General features: G+C 40.2%; 1 protein-coding gene across 1 annotated transcript in view; it reads left to right on the forward strand.

Annotated features, from left to right (window-relative positions):
- The window catches only part of MYOF (myoferlin), a 129989-nt gene that overhangs the window by 78594 nt on the left and 29875 nt on the right, over positions 1 to 21520 (forward strand). The window contains exons 26-36 of the mRNA XM_054690408.1: positions 2229 to 2343; positions 3953 to 4058; positions 5553 to 5698; positions 8102 to 8275; positions 9218 to 9323; positions 10650 to 10727; positions 13387 to 13568; positions 13661 to 13819; positions 13941 to 14039; positions 15596 to 15757; positions 16108 to 16273. Of these exons, the coding sequence (XP_054546383.1) occupies positions 2229 to 2343; positions 3953 to 4058; positions 5553 to 5698; positions 8102 to 8275; positions 9218 to 9323; positions 10650 to 10727; positions 13387 to 13568; positions 13661 to 13819; positions 13941 to 14039; positions 15596 to 15757; positions 16108 to 16273 (1493 nt within the window). The remainder of the gene's footprint in view (positions 1 to 2228; positions 2344 to 3952; positions 4059 to 5552; positions 5699 to 8101; positions 8276 to 9217; positions 9324 to 10649; positions 10728 to 13386; positions 13569 to 13660; positions 13820 to 13940; positions 14040 to 15595; positions 15758 to 16107; positions 16274 to 21520) is intronic.

Below are 21520 nucleotides of genomic sequence, written 5' to 3' on the forward strand. Positions count from 1 at the left end.
CCATTTTCTGAGAAAAAAAGGATGGCAATGAAGCCTTTCCCTACAGAGTACTAAATGAATCTTCATAATCATTCCTGATAATATTTATGTGATGCTTATTGAGCAGGAATAAGTCAAAGAAACATAGAAATTCATAGAAACTTGAAAGATTTCATCATTGACATAATAAGATAAAAAATATAAAAAGCATCTCATAACAACATTTATTGAGAACTTACTATGTGTAATTGTGTCAAGCAATGTGCTAAGCCCTGGAATCATCCTTACTGAGTATGGACTACAGCTCTACAAGATAGTGGTGTCAAAAACTATGAGGGGTCTGAGATTTTTACCCTACTTGCCACCAGGTCACTTGCCACAGTGTCATGGGTGCTGGCAGCAGGTGCTATACTCCTAGGTCAGGGACAAGGACTTCATTGCCCACAACAATAGCAGTATTTGTTCTGGTCCTCTGAACCTCCATTCTTACAAGGCAACAAGAAGAGGCCCACATGATACTTGCACATGCAGCGGATTGTATAACAGGAGATGAACTCTGAGGTAGGGAACCTGGACCTTCTATAATAGCTAGTAAGCTTGCTGGCCCTGTGTTCTGGAAAGAGACACTATCTCTTCTTTCCAAGGTTGTTTCTCATATATCAGCATCCTTGAAAAGATAGTATGTAAAAAGGCAATGAGGCAGAAATGCAAGAGTTCTCTCCCACCAGGTATTATCTCCACTTTACAGACCTAGAGAGAGTCAATAACTTGTCCAAAAACTGTCATCTTGTGAGTCATACAATTGGGGCTGGAACCCAAGGCTAGCCAGGGTCCAAAAGGCAACACTCAATTGTTACGCTGGAATGTTTGTAAGAAACAGTAGAGGGTACACTTTAAAGGGGTAGATTGTGCAGCATGTGAATTATATCTCAAAATATGTTATTAAAAAAGAAAGAAAAAACAGTAATAGTAGCAGGGAGAGGAAAAGAGGGGAGAGCAAGCATATTTCCCTTGGAGTCTGGTGGAAACGAAAACCTGGTTTCCAAGACAATGCATTTGAGTTTGGAGGGAACAGGCCTGTGAAGCTGGATTTTTTAGGTCCTAAGCTAGAATTTGCTCTCTCCATTTACGTTTGTCTCCTATAATCAGGCAGGCATCAGGAAGGGAGGGAAATCTGTTTGCTGAGTTTGATGTGTTAACACCAGTGTTTGTACATGATTGCTTTTAACCCAGGACAGCTTGCTTTAGATGGAGCTGGTCACTGGTGAGGAGAAAGGAAATGGGATTTGAATTGGACAGAAGGAAGGAAGGTTAGTAGGGAAAGGCAGAGGGAATTATGATTGGAAAAACAGAAGGTCAAAGCATGTCAAGGTTCGCTGTGACCTCTCAGACACTCTGTTCTCCTTCTCTGGGCCGCAAGAAGTAATGGACAAGCCCGATTTGTACAGATGGTTGAGACTACTTATTTTCTGATTTCTTTCCAGTGCTTGATTCTAGGGGAGGGAAAAGATGTAGAGATGATAAAGGAAAAAGAAAGTTCACTGGAGTACATACCTGGCAGAAGACTTAAGTCAAAGTTGGAACCTCTGTACTTTCCTCTATGGTTGTCAAGAGTTCCAAATTCAAGAGGAAAATTGACATGGCAGAGAGTCAGTATGGATTTCTCAATTGCCCAATGTAGTTTGGAGTCTTAAATAACCTGGTTTGGCTGGCTACCTAAGAACTATCCAGAAAATTAAGACTCCTCCCTTTAGTTTGTGTTACGTAGACCAGCAAGTCTTGAGTAAAAATTTCCACCCTTGGCCTCACGAGGCTGTCTCCACTACATTTTTTAAAATTGGGGGCATGCAGGTAGGGGACATCTCCCTATTCTTTTGAACAGTTGGCCAAGAGTTTTGCTGAGAAAAGGCTGAGCAGTCCTGAAGTGAAACAAATATGGAACATGAGGTCCCTGTAAGAAGCTGCCCACAACACTGTTTTCCCAGTCTCCACCCTAATTACTGAGTAGGAACAACCCCACTAATCTGAGGAGTTCTCTGTAATTTAGGTCTCATTGTTCCAGAGGCTCTTTCTTCAAAGGAATGTCAGAATCTGTTCGTACAAAGAGAAGTTTGGAATGGAAAACCCAAAGGGGTAAAGTGAGGAGGAAACCAGGGCCACCCTTGGGGTGCAGATACTTCCCAACCATTGGAAATAGCTGGGGTTGTCGGCTACCATTTCTCCTTTGGTAACATGAGCCTCACCCACAGCTTGCTGACTGAGGCGGATGCGGGTCACTCAGAGTTCACCGATGAAGTGTATGAGAACGAGAGTCGCTACCCTGGGGGAGATTGGAAGAAGGCTGAGGAAGCCTACACGGATGCGGTGAGCAGGCTGCTCCCGAGATAAACCCTTTCACCTTAATTCCGTGTACCCTGATCTGTGTGTGAATCCTCCTCCAAGTCTTGCTTCCCCTTCTCTTTTGCTCCATCTGGTGTTTGAAACAGCCTTACAATGATAACAGAGCACACAATATTTATTATTTATCTAGTTTTAAAAATCATAACAAATCAAATGTTTAGGCTTTTAAAATATTTTACCAAGAATTGAAAAATAATCACCCTCCCTGATCCGTATGCCATCCTCCAGGAAGAACCACTGAGAGTAGTTTTCTGTTCCTGTACAAGTATGTAACTTTCCCCACCTAAATAGAATTGGGTTTATGTATAATTCTGTAACTTGTGCTTTTTCACATGTTTTGATATCAATACATGTAGATTTATGGGATATCTTTTAAATGACTACAGTGTTTCATTATATGCACCCACTGTAATTTATTAATCCACTCCTTGTGGACATTTAGCTTTTCCCAGCCTTTGGTTTTTATAAATATTTACATATTGTGAAAGTTTATTTACGGGAGAGATCACTGAATTGTCTTGGTCAAGTTTTAATGCATACAATGTTTTGACAAATATTACCAAATGCTTTCAAAGAGATTGTGTTAGTGTATATCTCTAGCAGAAGCATTTTAGAGGACTGTTTCCCTAAATACTCACCATTCCATTTTAACATTTTTCTCAACATGAATAAATGATAACCTGTTCTTTCAATGTTCATATTCTTTTTTTAAATTTTAAACTTTATTGATTAGAAAGATTTTTTTTTAAAGATTATTTATTTATACAAGACCAAGGGTATTGGTCAGAAGTGCGGGAGGGTGAGAGAACTCACCAGAGCCAGAGCAGGGAACAGAACAGGCAGACGGACTGAAGACTCTGCTGAGGGGAGCAGCAAGCGAGGCAGGAGAGGACTGTTGTGCCATGTGATTATCTCCCTGGCCGGCCTGGAATCGAACCCATGCTGCAGAGGCTGCAGACGGCTTTGTAGTGCAGCGCTCAACCGCTGCACCACCGGGGAGGCCCCCAATGTTCATATTCTTGATATAAATTGAAGCTGAGCATTTCTCCACAGGTTCATGAAGTGCCTTTATTTCCTTTACTATGAATTTTTTTCATAAGTGTCAGTTTTAAACCAAATTTAAAATCAATATTTGATGTAAACTTTGCTCTTATGTGATTCTTATTCATATGATTAGCATCTAGAACCTTCAGTAGAAATACCCTGCACTGAAAATGTGTTTTTCAAGCTTTATCCATCTTTGATGGGTTCTTTCCAGTATATGTCCTCAGATTATACCATCTCACAAGATTTAGTTGAACCATATGAAATTGCTGATATCTGGCCATTTTGACCTACAAAAATAATTTCTTGTGACTCTTCCTAACATAGTTTTTAATTGTGGAAACAGGAGCTATTCTTTAAAAAATACTTTTTATGTAGCAAACATGCATAAATAAAGATTAGAGATTTTTCTGATGAAGATTAAGGAGTCTACGTTAGCACGTGAGCACTGTGAGGAATAGTATGTTCCATTGCCTCCCATTTAACACTGTGGCTTACTTCAATTTTTTTTTTTCATGTCTCTTTAAAGAACGGTGATAAAACAGCATCACCCGGTGAGCTCACTTGTCCTCCAGGTTGGGAATGGGAAGATGATGCATGGACATATGACATCAACCGTGCTGTGGATGAGAAAGGTAACGTTTTATTTTTTATTTTTATTTTTTATATAGAGAAAGGTAACATTTTAGATCTCTCACCTGACTAGAAACTCTGCAGCAAGGTCTTGTGTAAGCAAAGTAAATTTTTCTAGGGAGGGAAGAGTCTTAGCCCTGTTGGTCTGTGACAACTAAGTTATGTGGTATTACCTGTGAATTCAGGTGCAAAATCTAAGGATAAGCAAGTGCTTGGACAGATTCAGGTTGGGGACTGTCAAGAGTCAAAGTTACAAGGTGATAGGAAGCAGGCTGGCTGGACTTTGAGATGCTGGTGATTCAGGGTCAGAATTAGGGAAGGTGCTGGAATTTGGATTTCCTCTACTCCAATTACATCCCATGCCCTCCCTGGAAACATCACACTCAAGGCACTCCCTACCCCCAGCTCAGGAAAAACTACAAAATGCCTCCAGTGCTATCCTATTTGTCAGTAATGCAGGTTATTGACATAGCTTTTATTAGTGGTTTACCCTTTTCTATGAAAACTTCAATGAATTATCACATTTGAAATTATCAAAAAAGGAAATTTGTTTTTTTTTTTTTTCTTATGAGAGCAAGTAGTATACAGAAAGAACTTGCATTGCCACAAAAGATTTCAAATAGATGATAGACTCCTTTCTTACACTGATGTACATACTAGAACTTGTAATAGTAGTTAGAATTGACTGAGTACAGGGCCTCCCTGGTGGCACAAGAGGTTAAACACCATACTATGAAGCAATCCTCAGACTCAATAGCACGAGTTCGATCCCCGGCCAGCCACGGAGAAACACGCCTGGTGAGGCAGACCTCTCCTGTCTCGCCCGCTGCTCCCCTCAGCAGTGTATTTCGTCAGTCTGCCTATTCTGTTCCCTGTTCTGTCTCTGGTGAATCCTCTCACCCTCCCATGCATCTGGCCTGTACCCGGTTCTTGTATAAATAAATAAATAAATCTTAAAAAAAAAAAAAAAGAATTGACTGAGTACAAATTATGTACTTAATGCTAGTCCTAATGCTTTGCATGCATTATTTTGACTAATTCTTTTATAAAGGTGTATGTCACCACTAGCTGGGGAAATTGGGCTCTAAGCAGGTTTACTGATCTGAAGGAACTTTTTTTTAGTAAACAGCTACCACATGTTGTAAGTGCTGGGTTTGGACCCAGGCTGTGTGTCTACAAAGTCCAGCTCCTTAATCACTGTCCCCCCCTGCCTCTTGTACTTGAGCTTCATCCTTGATGCACTCAATTTCCATGAGTGGCAGAGGTAGAAAGATGGAGGAGTACCCAAGGCCACCAAGGAAGCCTTTTGAAGTGGGATGTAGGTGAATAGGATTAGGAATAGGCTGAATTGTAGCAACATGAAAGGAGCAGTGGCATCTGGTCTGGACAGTAGAGAATGTTTGGGGGCAGAGAAAGTGACTGAATGTTTCCTTTAAGTTTATTTGTCTATATACCAAACACATCTTTCTAATAATGGTTCACAAACTCTGTTCCAGGCTGGGAGTATGGAATTACCATTCCTCCTGATAATAAGCCCAAATCCTGGGTTGCAGCAGAGAAAATGTATCATACTCATAGACGGCGAAGGCTGGTCCGAAAACGCAAGAAGGATTTAACACAGACTGCTTCCAGTACTGCAAGGGTAAGAGGAGCAGTGGGAGGGGGTGGGCCAGTGCTCTGCCATCCAGACCACACAGAAGTCTAGTTAATATGACTGCTTCTAGAGAAAATTTGTCAATCAAGTGTCTAATACCCTTGCTTGAAGGTTCTCAAAGTATACTCTATCCCAATCGGCAACAGCAGAGATCCCCATCCCAAACCTACTCATTTAAGAACTTTAGAGGTGGGACCCAACAATCTGTGTTTCAGCAAGTTCTCCAGGTGATTCCAAGCAAGCTAAATAATTTGAGTGTCCCAAGAAGTAATAAAGAGACAGAAATTATTTTGGTAGTTTAAGTGGCAATAGCTCAGCAGTTGGAGTAAGATAGTTAAGCACTCAGATCATGGCTTCATTTCCTCTCTCATCTGACTCTAGTTAGGAGCTTATAAAACTTAGAATAATAATTAAGTGGAGCAATACTACTCAATATAATGAGTGGCATGTTTCGTGTCTGTTCTATGATGCTAAGTACAGAATATGTATCTCCAACAATTCACAAAATCTGTATTATCCTTATTTTGCAGATACTGCCTCCAGGAGTTAAATAGATCTTCTCTAGTGTACATGTCTACTAAGTGATAGAGCTGGTGTTTAAACCCAGACTAAGCTAATTCTGAATAGAAACTCTTTCTGTTCCGCAAAGTACTGGACTCACAGTAGATGCAATGAAGTTGCTTTCGTTAGTTGGTGAGCAACTCAGGCACAAAGATGGAGCCATCATCACTTTTGTTGCTTCTTGCCAGCTTTGGAACTTGTTCCTATTAAATAATAGAGGAGTGGCTATTGATGAATATTTGTTACCAATTATCCCTCTGTCTGTGGGGTGAGAAGTCTCTAGAGGCACTTGACTGTCTCCTTCCACGTGAAGTGGATAGAACACTGAGCCACCATTCAGAATACCAGGAACCTGACCTAGTTCTATCAAGGAATATGGTTGAGACTTTATCATGTCCCCCAACCTGCCTCCTTCCTGGTGACATAAAATATTTCATTGCCACGATTGATACTACTGGAGGGTCTGTTAGAAGATTACATTTGACCTGGAGTTTATGTTTATTCAGAGTTGAAAAGAAAATCCCTACCATGATCATACATGAGCTCTTATTTCTGAGATCATAAATTTTACTCACTATTGTTTCACATTTACTACTTCTACTTAGACTTTTAAGATATTTACATTTAATTTTCCTCATCAAAATGTTAACTCTATAAAGGAACCTGTCTGGACTCTGGTCAGAGCTTACTACAATCCCTGTGAGATAAATTGAATAAAACATAGAAACTGACACCATTTATATAAAATAGCTTTTGAGATTAAAAAGCAGTCACTAGTGGGCCTTGCTGGTGTCACAGCAGGTTGAGCGCAGCGCTGTGAAGCTGTCCGCAGCCTCTGCAGTGCCAGTTCAATTCCCGGCTGGCCACGGCGAATCCCACATGGCGCATCAGACCTCTCCTGTCTCGCCTGCTGCTCCCCTCAGCAGTGTATTTTGGTCCTTCTGCCTGTTCTGCTCCCTGCTCTCTCTCGGATGAATTCTCTCATCCTCCTACACCTCTGGACTGTACCCCAGTGTTTGTATAAATAATAAATAAATCTTTAAAAAAAGCATTGCTAGTTATTAATTATTACAGAAATAATATGCTTATTATTATTAGTTATGGCAGTTACTAAAAAGGACATTTTCCCCTCTAAATATAAGATGAAGAAAATAATGTTTCCAAAGTGTATCACAAGAGCACTGTTGTTAGTGGAAGGAAAAAATGGAAGCAATTTGAAGGTGAGTCATTTGCTTTACATCCCCAAATCTAATAAGGTGCTTCTCTCGGTGCTCTGCCCCCACCCTGCACCCCCCCCCCCAACCCCTGGAGCATCACTGCTGGCTCTTCACATCCCACAGGCCACCAGCTGCCAAGGCAGAAAGGCTGCCTATTTTTGTTCCAATGTATCTCTGACTCCTAGCAATTTCTGGTTGGCCCAGTTAATACATTTTATTACTTTTTAAAGATTTATTTATTTATGCATACAAGAACTGGGGTACAGGCCAGAGGTGTGGGGGGTGAGATGATTCATCAGAGACAGAGTGGGGAAAGGAACAGGCAAATTGACTGAAATACACTGCTGAGGGGAGCAGCAGGCTAGTCAGGAGAGGTCTGCTGTGCCATGTGGGTAGCTCCCTGGCCAGGGATTGAATTCGTGCTGCAGTGGCTACGACAGCTTCATAGGTTGCACCTTAACCTGCTGCACCACTAGGGAGGTCCCCAGTTAATACATTTTAAATACAATATTTATTGACCAAATAATCTGTGTTGTCAATATTAGGATGATGACAACCATCATCATCATCATCATCGTCATCATCATCATTGAAAGTTTTATTTCTGTTTTAGGCCTTGGAAGAGCTTGAAGACCGAGAGGGTTGGGAATATGCTTCTTTAATTGGCTGGAAATTTCACTGGAAACAGCGTAGTTCAGATACCTTTCGCCGCAGACGATGGAGGAGAAAAATGGCTCCTTCAGAAACACACGGTGCCGCTGCCATCTTTAAACTAGAAGGTGCCCTTGTAAGTAAAGAGAAACCAAAGCTCAAATCAAATTGGTGTTGGATACACCCCCTGGCTCCATCTAACCCCCTCCACTACTGCAAGACTGTAACATGGTCTAAGAAAGTTAAGCAGCTTAGGTGTTCAATGAGTCTTGTAGGACAAATAGAATATTAACATATGAAGGGTTCTAAGAAATTCTGCTGCAGACACACCCATTTAACCTTGTTTGAACTGGCGTTTTCCAACTATTTCTATGCCAGAGCCTTGATATCTTTTAACTTCCCAGGCACAGGTTCATGGCTCACTTCTTGGAAACAACAATGATTCAACAACCCAAGAAAGTTAAATGTACAGATGTGAGAAAGAGGAGGGAAGCTTGTGAAATTAGTGAAAAATTTATATGGAAACACAATAAGTAAGTCATGGAGGAGGAAAAGCAGAAATGTGGAAGGGAAATGAATAAGAAAATGGCAGTGACTGATCTAAGAGATGGTGGTCAGGAACCATTTCTAAATGCAACCTATTTTATATTTTTATAAATACAAAATATAGATATATATTATATTTAAATATAAAAATACACTTTATTTAGAAACATACTTATAAAATATGCATTTTTATATTTCTATTTCTGCACACTGACCCTGCTATGTTCTTCCATTGCTCTTTCCCTTCCCCATCTTTAAAATCCTCTATTTATCCTTTACACTTTTCCTTTTTTTCTTTCGGCAGGGTTTGGTAAACCTGGACTTGAGGTAGAAGGTCTGGCTGCAACTTCCTGCTCTGTTGCTTTCAAGCTAAGTGACGATGTTGAAGTCACTTGCTGTCCTGGGCTTTATCCCTCTTTAGAAATGAGTAATCAGATGAGAAAATCTTTTTTAAAAGTCACCATTCTGTTCATTTGTAATTCTTGCCTCTTCGTTGTAAGGCATCACCAAGGGATTTGTTCTGCCTCCGCAGGGTGCAGACACTACTGAGGATGGAGACGAGAAGTCAGAGAAGCAGAAGCACAGTGCCACCACCGTGTTCGGAGCAAACACACCCTTGGTGTCCTGCAAATTTGATAGTAAGCTTCCAACTTTTATTCATGCGTGCCGTTCTGTGACTTATATCGCAAGAAAATTCACCAAGTATGATTAAAAAATTCTTTGTGTAAATGTGGTTTTTACTTTCATCACTTGAGGCAGAGGGTATTTTTATCCTGTAGTCTTAAAACTCATATTTAGGGCAGAGAGTGATCAAATCATTGATGTCCAATGTGTTTTCATTCTATTTTTTTTAAAGATTTATTTATTTATGCATACAAAAACTGGGGTACAGGCCAAAGGTGTGGGGGTGGGGCGAGATGATTCACCAGAGACAGATGGGGAAAGGAACAGGCAGATTTACTGAAATACACTGCTGAGGGGAGCAGTGGGCTAGTCCCGAGAGGTCTGCTGTGCCATGTGGGTAGCTCCCTGGCTGGGGATTGAACTCATGCTGCAGTGGCTACAGATAGCTTCATAGACTGCATCTTAACACCCTTGCATCACCAGGGAGGACCCATTCTATCTATTAAGTCCCCCCAGATCTTCTTTCAATTAGGAAAAAAGGTTCAAACAGTAAATGTTGGTTTCAGTCATTGCCTTTGGGAATTTTGGAATTATGCAGACTTACTTTGTAATTAAGATAACAATAACAGCAGATGCTTTTTTATTGCAATTGCCAAGCACTGTACATATATTAACACATTTAATCCTGGTAACAACCCTAGAAGGTTGTTACTATTATTGTTCCCAGTTTTACAAATAAAGAAATGAAGGTGCAGAAAGATTGAAAAACTTGACCAAGGTCTTACATGTTGTAAAGCACTAGATAAAATTTGAAATTCAGTGGTCTGGTGCCCAGAATCTGTGCAGTGAATCACAGTATTCAACTTCTCACATTGTGTGTGTAGGGGGAAGGGAAGGGGGCTGTTGAGTGGGTCCATTAATCTAATAAGGATAAGGAGTGGCAGATTTGAAACATCAAGGAAATTTTTAGTAGGTAACTATTTCCAAGATCTGGTGCTGAAATCATTAAGAGAGCCCTATTACTCAACCTCTGGAGACCTAGTTTGATTTTAAAGGTTAGTGATGACAAGCAGTACCCTAAATCCAGGCAGTTTGCATCAGGAGTAATGTTTTTCTGATTGACACACTTGCATTGAGCTTACTACGTATTTTTAAAATAAGTTTGATTTTACAGGATGCAGAACTACTTCAGGGAGAACACATGATTACCTTTCTAGGTGATCTTTATTGCGGAGATTTAGATTTGGGTGACCCATTTATCTGAAACATTATCTCCAAGTATAACCATTTACAGAGTTATGTTTCTTGTCAATAATCTCCATCCTGTTTTGTTTTGTTAGGAGTCTACATTTATCATCTGCGCTGCTACATCTATCAAGCCAGAAACCTCATGGCTTTAGACAAAGATAGCTTTTCAGGTAAAAGAAAAAAAATCTCCATCTCACTGCAAATATTCTATAGCAGGCTAGCCTGATTCTACTTTATAACAAGGGACACTTAGTGTTTTTAACAACAAAAAGTCTTCCCATGTTGAGATTAATTTGATATGTAAGAAGCACACTGCTTAGTCATTAAATAATCACTGAGTATGTTGAGCACTGATATGGGTGCTGGAAAGACATAGAAGACACGTGGTTGCTTAATACTGATAACCATTCATTGATTAAGGAATAAGAAGCACCTGGAAGAAAAGTGGTTTCTGTTCTCCTTCTATACTCAGAGTTGTACTCCTTACCCTGGACTCTTCTGTTGATTGATGTGTTAAGATCCTTCCTATTTTTTTCTGTAGCTCTTTCAAGTTGTCAAAAAGATCAAAAGTTCACCTATTTACATACAACCCCAGACTTGAAGCAATTTGGAGCTCATTTTGACTTCCTTCACTGCCTGCTCCCCAAATCCCAGGGGGGCTTCATCTCTCCTCACATTGACACCTCACTGGTTTTGTTGCTTTTGTACTGGTTCTGCGGGGAAGGAGGCAGGGAGGGGAAAAGGTCAGAAGGCCTACTGCTTGGGGATTTGTGGTATTGCTTGTGGGACCATAAATAGGTCAGAGGCCATTGGGTCTGTCTGAGGAACATTCCACAATAGAACCTGAAGGCCACCAGAGCTCCCTGGGCTTCTGTGGAAAACAGTTCTTGAAACTATTGCCTCACACTTCGTTTGGCATGTTCACATCAGCGGTGAGGTGCATTGCAAATACTAATATTAACCAACATTTGTGAATGCTTCCCGTTTTTTACAGATTAGTACAGATTCAAGGTTATCCCCAAAAAATACATCTCCAAAATGGCTTTAAAACCATTTTTAAGTATTCACCACCAGGGGCCACTCAGTCACTGAAAGTCAAAGTTAGAGAATCCTATCAAAATTCTTGACTAAATTTACATAAAATTCTAAGCACATTCTTTGTAGTTTGGATCATAAGATATATTCTTGGAGCAAAAGCAAAAAGACCCAGTCATATAACACTGCAGTGCTAAAAACCAAGTGCCATTTCTGCTTACGTAAGTTTCAGGTTAGCCGTTAAGTTATTCTTCAGATGCTCAGCCAGCATCCAGGCAATTGCAAAGCTTTTGGTAAAATAATTCAGCATAGAGGAGAACCAGAACCATAGTACTTGCTTTTAAGTAGTGTTTTTAATAGTGACTGTACCAGCTTACATTTCCACCAACAGGGTACAGGAGACAGCTTTTCTCTCCATCCTTGCTAGCATTTGTTATCTCCTGTCTTTTTGATGATAAACGTCATAACAAATTTGAGGTGATATCTTATTCTGGTTTTGATTTTCACTTCCCTTGATGAGTGATATTGAAAATTTTTCATGTGCTATGGGCCACTTGTATGTCCACTTTGGGAAAAATGTCTGTTCAGGAACTTTGCATATTTATAAATTGCATTATTTGGGTTTTTTTGCTATTAAGTTATATGAGTTCCTTGAATATTTTGGAGGTTAGCCCCCTATTTGGATGTGACTTGAAAATATTTTCTCCTATTTCATGGTAAAGGCTTGTCTTGTCTATCCTTGTTAAAAAAAAACTCTTAGTGTCATTGATCTTTTTGGTTGTTTTTCTAGTCTCTATTTCATTTTATCCTCTCTGATCTTTATTATTTTCTTCCTGCTACTAACTTTGGGCATGGTTTAGTCTTTTTAGGTACCTTGAGATGTAGTTGTTTACTTGAAATCTTTTTTTTTTTTTTTTAACTGTAGGCCTGATTACCAGCTTTTGCTGCAGCCCACACATTTTGAAGATATGTTTCCATTTTTGTTTGTCCCAAGATATTTTATTTCTACTTTTATTTCTTCTTTGATCCACTGGTTGTTCATGAGTATGTTGTTTAATCATCATATATTTTTCAGTTCTCCAATTCATAGATTACTTCTTGATACTAAAATTTCTTTCACTCCCTCCTCAAGTCTAGTTGAAACAGAGTTTTCTGCTATTACAGATTGTATATTCCGTGAGCATCTGAGCCTTTCTCTTTTACTACTATACTCTTGACACCTGGCATCAATAAATATTTACTGAATGAATGGATTATTATTGACACTAATATGACAATAATCAACATCTATCAAATACTCTATAGAATTAACTCTGTACTAAGTAGCTTACATTCTCTTTATATCATTTCCTTCTTACAACACTATAAAGCTGATATTACTTTCATTGCAAGAAGGAAGGAACCAAAATTTAGGAGACTATGTATTTTTACCAAGGTCATGTAGCAGGGAGGGAGGTGGGATTTGAACCCAGGAATGTCCAGCTGCAGAGCCTGCACTCATAGTCACAAGTATAGTTCCTTGCTCCCTGAAGATTATGTGCCCTGTTAATGTTGGTGGAAAATACTCCAGAGAGAGAACACCCAGCACATTACAGGCACCTCTGCTGCAGCAACAGATCCCACTACCATGCCATCCTGCCCCTGATAGACTGTTTTCTAGAACCTCTGTCTTCCAAGTGGGAAGTGAGGGGCCATGCTCAGTGTCACTGAGGAAAAGCATATGGTTGAGATGCATGGTCTTGGAGAACTAGACTTTAGTCATGTCCCTGCTATGAGTCTTTCTTTCTGATTTAGATCCATATGCCCATGTTTCCTTCCTCCATCGAAGCAAAACCACTGAGATCATCCACTCAACTCTCAATCCTACGTGGGACCAAACTATTATATTTGATGAAATTGAAATCTATGGGGAACCCCAAACAATCCTACAAAACCCACCCAAAGTTGTCATTGAACTTTTTGACAATGACCAAGTGGTAAGTAATTCAGAATTTCTAAAATGACTTGGAAGATGATGGAGATTTAGACAAACGTTTGTCAGGGAGCTGAAGGATCACTATTTCTCTAGGGCAAAGATGAATTTTTAGGACGAAGCATGTGCTCTCCTCTGGTGAAACTAAACTCAGAAATGGACATCAGACCCAAACTTCTCTGGTATCCAGTGATGAATGGAGACAAAACCTGTGGGGATGTCCTTGTAGCTGCGGAGCTGATTCTGAAGAGCAAGGTACTTGTTGAAATCTCTCTTGGGTTCTTTCAGAGTATTTGCTTAAACACTTGTAAATAACCCTGGAAACCCTTTACTGGAACTAAAGAGAGGCATTGAAGCTCCTATGTTTGTTTTACAGGATGGCTCCAACCTTCCTATTCTTCCCTCACAAAGGGCACCAAGTCTATACATGGTTCCCCAGGGGATCAGGCCTGTGGTTCAACTCACTGCTATTGAGGTATGCTGCTCTCTGTGTCTTCTGAGTCAAATCGAATAGATGTAGCAGTAGAACTTTAATTTTTTACGTAGGAAATAGAATCGTGCTGCATATTCTCTATCTCAAACCTCCTTTAGAATTCGTTCCCAAATTTGCAATATTCCTGGAAATGTAAGGCCTATTGAAACAACAAAAACTATTAATTCCAGCATTACTGAGAGAATCTAGTAATTTACTGGGAGCCAGCAGATTTCTGAGCTTTCTGGAGAGCTGGGCATGGAAAGAACTCAGAGCATCATTCCCACGTGTGCAGACAGCACGGGACTCCAGGGGGAGCTTGGAAGGTGGGCAGTGGGAGGGGAGTAATAGAATAATGGGAAATAGTGACATGTCAGCCAATAGGAGCAAATACACACTGATGGAACTGATGAAACTCTTTACTAAGTAGCGCGATGGGCAGTGTCTGGCCTACTAAGTTCCCCCTTGTCCAGTCTGGCAGCTGTTACCTTGAGGTTTCTGTTCTCAGCCAGTCTGGCTAAGAGCTCTCAAAGACTGAGGCAGACAGCATTAAACCACAGTTATCAATTTTGGAAGGCTGCATGTTAGACACTGTGTTAAGAGATTTACACTTGATGCTCAAAATAACCCTCTGATAGATAATACTATCAGTCCTGTTTGTAGCTGAGACATAGAGAGGTTAACTCACTTACCAGAGTTCACATAGTTGTTGTACAGCTCAGCTAGGATTTGACTTTTGCCCTCTTAACTGATGTTGTTTGGAGAGGTGTGAGGTGCAGTGTGTGGGGTCCTTGGGTTCCCTCTGAGAAAAGTTTCATCAGAGCTCCCCTTTCAGTGGCACACGGCAAGTTTCCCCAAGAGGCAGAGATGTTGAGTTATATCCAAAGGGCAGGCTTATTATATTAAAAAGGCAAGGAGAAGAAGTCACTTGCACAGACACAAGAAGGCAGGAAGAGCTGACTCTGAAAGGACAGGTGTGTTAGAAGAGATGCCTGCAGAGACACAGGTGGACGGTCTAAGGAGGACAGCTGCCTCTCGCCAGTGCAGAAAGTGTTCTCTTTGGGGAGAGGTTCATTTTTTTGTGGAATTGTTATCTATTGTTAGATTAATTACTTCTAGGGTGTGACTAGGTTGATTTATGAGGACCTGTGTTTCGCTACAAAGACGCTCCATCTCCATATCCCTCCTCTGGTCTGTGCCCCTGATACTTGCTATAGCCATTGGGGCCTAAGGACTTTTCATTTGTTTAGCTGGTTTAACAACTCTGTTAACCATTTCTACTCCCATCTCCAGTTTATGGTCCTGTGATGCCTCCATCCTAATTTTTCTACTCGTAGCCTCCATCTTTAACTGCTGTGCTTTTTGGGGGCTCATGCAAGAGAAGGAGAAATACAATGTCACTTCCTCAACATGACCTACAGGCTTTCTAGCATAATATTCTCAGAGACTTTTGCCAAATCTTAAAGAATTTACCAGTTATTGAGAGTAAGTTTTTCCTATTTGAATCTTATTTTTAATATGCTGAGTTTTCTTCCCTTCTCTTTCCATTGTTTTCTTAGATTCTAGCTTGGGGCTTAAGAAATATGAAAAACTACCAGATGGCTTCTATCACATCCCCCAGTCTGGTTGTGGAGTGTGGAGGGGAAAGGGTAGAATCAGTGGTGATCAAAAACCTGAAGAAGACACCAAACTTTCCAAGTTCTGTTCTCTTCATGAAAGTGGTATTGTATCCTGACTCTATAATTCCATGTAATTCTATGTGTGTTGAGTAGCTGAATTTATATGTATATATATGTATACACACATACATACATATGTGTATACATATATATGTCATGCAACTCCTCATGGGAGAGCCAGGATTTGATTCCAGGCAGTCTGGCCCAGAGCTCATGCTGTTAGCACTGTGCTTCTTACCTAGCACATAAATGACTGAATTTCTTTCTACGGGACCTCAAGGCTGTGCCAATGACCAGAAAAAGTCTGGTGGTTCCTTTGAGGGGGTTCACTGGCAAAGCTACCCTTGTCAGGTCTTATATAATAAAGTGATGCCCATCTCTGCAACCCCCAGCTCTTGCCCAAGGAAGAATTGTACATGCCTCCACTGGTGATCAAGGTCATCGACCACCGGCAGTTTGGGCGGAAACCAGTGGTTGGCCAGTGCACCATCGACCTCCTGGACCGCTTTCGCTGCGACCCCTATGCAGGAAAGGAAGATATTGTGCCTCAACTAAAAGGTAAGGCTCAAGTCTATAAACATAATTTTAGGGCTTTTCATTTGGGATCTGATTTAATCTTAATAAACCTTAAGATAAGTATTTGTTGTCTGGATGTTGCATATGAGTTTGATTTATAGTTGGCTATTTAACTCTCCCAGGATAATATAGTTAGAATGGCAGAGCTAAACTTAATTCTGACTTCATTTGGGGGAAACCAGTGCTCAAGCTATTACCTTGTAATATAATTTGAGGGATGTTATTTCATTGCTATCTACTGGGGAAAAATAATACTCACTGAAAGGACTAAAGGACTTACCCATGGTCACATAAATAAATAATAAATAGTAGAGCAGAGCATAACACTTACTTTAGACTTCCATATAAATAATAGCTCATGAATAGTATTCTGCTATTGACATTCACTAGTGACTCATTTTTGACTTACCACGCACCAGGTTCTGTGTTAGAGGCTGAGGCTGGGCCAGTAAACATAATCCCAGCCTCAAGACAGGATGGGTCTTCTGTTTATGCTTCTATGCTTCTAGTCAGTTCTATTTAACCTTCCACTAGGTTTGGTATTGCCTTTATAGAACTTCTAAAGGGCATCCCTGGTGGCCTAGGGGTTAAGTCTCAGTTCTGTTGCCTCTATGTCCTGTTTAATCCCAAGCCAGGGAGCTGACCCACATGGCGCAGCAGACCTCTCCTGTCTCGCCCGCTGCTCCCCTTAGCAGTATATTTCAGTAAATCCACCTGTTCTGCTCCTACTCTGTCTCTGGTGAATTCCCTTACTCCCCTACCCCCCCAGACCTCTGGCCTACACCCCAGTTCTTGTATGAAAAAAAAAATGGAATTTCTGAAACTCACCTACTATCTGGGTCTGAGCATCCTGTATCCCCATTTCAGAGAAAAGCAAAAAAGAAAGTCTATGGTGACATTTGAGCAAAAACAAAACAAAACAAAAAAAAAAAAAAAACCTGCTAAATGCGTTTATAAAGAAATTCCCCATGCAAAGAATTTTGTGCAGGATTGATGGTGCCTAAAATAGAAATTTTTTTTTATGATAACAAGGGCTATTATAACTGCGGGCATTGTTTTATTTGAGGTGACTGAATGGGGAGAAACCATTTTCCTAATGTTTTTCCACTGCTGTAAGAGTAGAGGTCTTTGATCATGAAACAGTTTTATGATGCAAATATGTGAGGTCATTAGGAAGGTACAAACACTACAAACTTGCCCTGGCCCAGAATCACTCGTGTGGGCCTGTTTGTGTTGATTTGTCAGGGTTAGGTCAGCCCCTGGTTAGTGATGCTATGTAATTAATGTGAAATGTGGTCAAAGTTTCAGAGAACCCTTGGAGAAAAAAATCCTTCAAGAGTATGGGATGGGGTGGAGGAAGGTCTGGTTCCCAACTTCAGAATCTGTTATTTTAGATCAATTAGTTACTTTCTTCAAACCAATGATAGGGTAAGATTTGAGGAATATGCTTGGTTGGCTTAATGTTGAAGGCACAGAGAAAACTTCCCTCCTGTCCCTGAGGCTTTGTCCCTGAGGGTGGTGAAGTGGAAAGCTGATAATATAAGAAGGTTCTTGCATGTAGTTGTGGTCCCCCACGCCTGCCTATCTCGCTTTATGTTGCTGTCAGGAGTTGTGAAGGAGTATGTCTTGGAAGGTACAGCTGGCTGACAGATCTGGGGGACCGGGGGCATCACATGGATAATTGACCTAGCATAGCAACTATCATGTCATAGATGCCCTGTAAGTGTCAGTCTTCCTTCCCTGCCTCCCCAGTGACCCCCTCCCCACCCCCCAACCTTCTCTGACATTTATTGAACATCTGTTCTGGTCTGGGCTTTGATATGGTCTGGTCTGGGTAAAACATGAGCTGTGAGGTCAGACAGACCTAGATTACTTATGTCCACTTACTACTAAATGTTTATCCGAAAGCAAGTGACTTGCCTTCTCTTAGCCTCAGTTTGTTTTTTAATCTTTATAATGGTGATAATTGTTCATATGCTGTTAGATTAGTGAGGGATTAAACGAGATTAAGTATGTAAAAGGCTTACCCCAGTGCCTGGGAAGTACCTAAAAATTATGCATTTCTTCTCTGGTGCATCTTCTAACTCAGCTGCCCAGGTGGGTTAAACGAAAGTTCTCCTGGCTTGGTGGAGTTTGTTGGGTCTAGACACTGGCCTCCTATTGAATGTCTGACTGCCTGAAGCCTTCTACCATGGCGGGTAGACACACCTCTCCCCATCACTCCACCCCAGGCAGACACAATGGCACCTCTTTCTGTTAAACCAAACCCAGTGAGCCTAGGGGCTGCTCCTGAGTCCTTGCTCTAACTTCAAAATCACGAACCTAGATATTCTGGGAATTGTACAAGGCTAAGGTGTGAGCCCTTTTCTTCTGCATATTCTCTGAGAACGTGGGATGAGCCAGCCTCTGCACCTTCAGGCCTGAAATTTGCAATTATTTTTTTTTTTAATAATAAATTTTATTTTTATATTCCCCATACAATTGCAGCCCCCCCATTCTGACCCCAATCCCTCCCCTCCCACCCCCGCCCCCCTAAAAGTGTCTCTGGTTCGTAGTTTTTTGTTGATTTTGATTTTCACTTTCTTATAGTTATTCGTTTTCCTGGTCCCTTATTTAAGTTTTCTAGATTCCTGCTATGAGTGAGACCATCCGGTATTTTTCTTTTTCTTTTTGGCTTATTTCGCTGAGCATGATCCCTTCCAGTGCCATCCATGTTGCTGCAAATTGCATGTGTTTATCATTTTTGAATGCTGAGTAATATTCCATGGTATATATGTACCACATCTTCTTGATCCAGCCATCTATTTTTGGGCATTTGGGTTGTTTCCAAAGCTTAGCTATTGTAAACAGTGCTGCTATAAACATAGGGGTGCAGGTGTTCTTTGGAATGGATATTTCTGTGTCCTTTGGGTAAATACCTAGGAGTGGAATTGCTGGATCATATGGAAGCTCTATGTTTAGTAGGTCCAGAAATCTCCACACAGCTCTCCACAGTGGTTGGACCAGTTTGCACTCCCACCAACAGTGCAGAAGAGTTCCTTTTTCTCCACACCCTCACCAACATTTGTTGTTGCTAGTTTTTTTAATATGTGCCATTCTCACTGGTGTGAGATGGTATCTCATGGTAGTTTTGATTTGCATTTCCCTGATGACAAGTGATGTTGAACATTTTTTCATATGCCTGTTGGCCATTTGCATTTCCTCTTCAGAGAAGTTTCTTTTTAGCTCTTCTGCCCATTTTTTGACTGGATTCTTTTCTTTGTTGTTGTTAAGTCTCATCAGCTCTTTGCAGATTTTTGTGATCAGTCCTTTATCATTAGTGTTGGGTGCAAAAATGTTCTCCCAGTTGGTGGGGTTTCTCTTTGTTTTTGTTATTGTCTCTTTTGCTGTGCAGAAGCTCTTTAATTTGATGTAGTCCCAGCTGTTTATCTTCGCCTTCACTATCACTGCTTTGGGTGATGTGTCTGTAAAGATGTCTTTGATGTGCAAATCACGTAGTGTTTCGCCTATATTTCCTTCTATATATTTTATGGTTTCAGGTCTTATGTCTAGTTCTTTAATCCATTTTGAGTTGATTTTTGTGTATGGTGTGAGGTGGTGGTCAAGCTTCATTCTTTTGCATGTAGCGACCCAGTTTTCCCAGCACCATTTATTGAACAAACTTTCTTTGCTCCAATGCATAGTCTTTGCTCCTTTGTCAAAGATTAGTTGACCATAAATCTGTGGGTTTATTTCTGGATTTTCTATTCGATTCCATTGGTCTGTATGTCTGTTCTTGTTCCAATACCATGCAGTTTTGATGATTATGGCTTTGTAGTAGAGTTTGAAGTCTGGGAGTGTGATGCCTCCATTCCCTTCTTTTTTTTTCAGGAGAGCTTTGGCTATTCGGGGTTTTTTGTGATTCCATATGAATTTCATCAATAATTGTTCTATTTCTTTGAAGAATGACATTGAAATTTTGATTGGAATAGCATTGAATCTGTATATTGCTTTTGGAAGGATGGCCATTTTAATAATGTTTATTCTTCCAATCCATGAGCAGGGCATGTCTTTCCATTTCTTTGTGTCTTCTTCTATTTCTTTTAACAGTGTTTTATAGTTTTCTTTGTATAGGTCCTTTACCTCTTTTGTTAGATTTATTCCCAAATATTTGATTTTTTTTGTTTCAATAAAAAAAGGGATGGTTTTTTTGATTTCTTCTTCTTCAGATTTATTGTTTGTGTATAGGAAGGCTACTGACTTTTGCGTGTTGATTTTGTATCCTGCCACTTTACTGAACTGATTGATGAGTTGAATTAGTTTTTCTGTGGACTTTTTGGGGTTCTCTATGTATATTATCATATCATCTGCAAATAGTGATAGTTTGACTTCTTCTTTTCCTATTTGGATTCCTTGGATGTCTTTCTCTTGTCTTATTGCTCTGGCTAGGACTTCCAGTATTATATTGAAAAGCAGTGGTGAGAGTGGACATCCTTGTCTTGTTCCAGATCTTAATGGAATTGCTTTCAGCTTTTCACCATTGAGAATGATACTGGCTGTTGGCTTGTCATAGATGGCCTTTATGATGTTGAGGTATGTTCCTTGTATCCCAAGAATTTCAAGGGCTTTTATCATGAATGGGTGTTGCACTTTGTTGAAAGCTTTCTCAGCATCTATTGATATTATCATATGGTTTTTATATTTCTTTTTGTTGATGTGTTGGATAACGTTGATTGATTTTCAGATGTTAAACCATCCTTGTGTCCCTGGAATGAATCCTACTTGGTCGTGGTGAATTATCTTATGGATGCATTGTTGGATTCTGATAGCTAAAATTTTATTGAGGATTTTTGCATCAGTGTTCATTAGGGAGATTGGCCTGTAGTTTTCCTTTTTTGTGTTGTCCTTGTTTGGTTTTGGTATTAGTGTAATGTTGGCTTCATAGAACGTGTTTGGTATTGTCCCTTCCTTCTCAATTTTTTGGAAGAGTTTGTGAAGGATAGGCACTAATTCGTCTCTGAATGTTTGGTAGAATTCATTTGTAAATCCATCAGGTCCTGGGCTTTTGTTTTTGGGGAGGTTTTTGATTACCATTTCAATTTCGCTGCTTATAATTGGTCTGTTTAGGTGTTCTATTTCTTCATTATCTAGCTTTGGGTGATTGTAGAGTTGTAGGAATTTGTCCATCTCCTCTAGATTGTTAAACTTGTTTCCATATAACTGTTCATAGTAGTTACTGATTATTCTTTT

Source organism: Talpa occidentalis, unplaced genomic scaffold, assembly GCF_014898055.3.
Source record: "Talpa occidentalis isolate TD23 unplaced genomic scaffold, MPIMG_talOcc4v2.1 talOcc4.8, whole genome shotgun sequence".
Classification (NCBI taxonomy): Eukaryota; Metazoa; Chordata; class Mammalia; order Eulipotyphla; family Talpidae; genus Talpa; species Talpa occidentalis.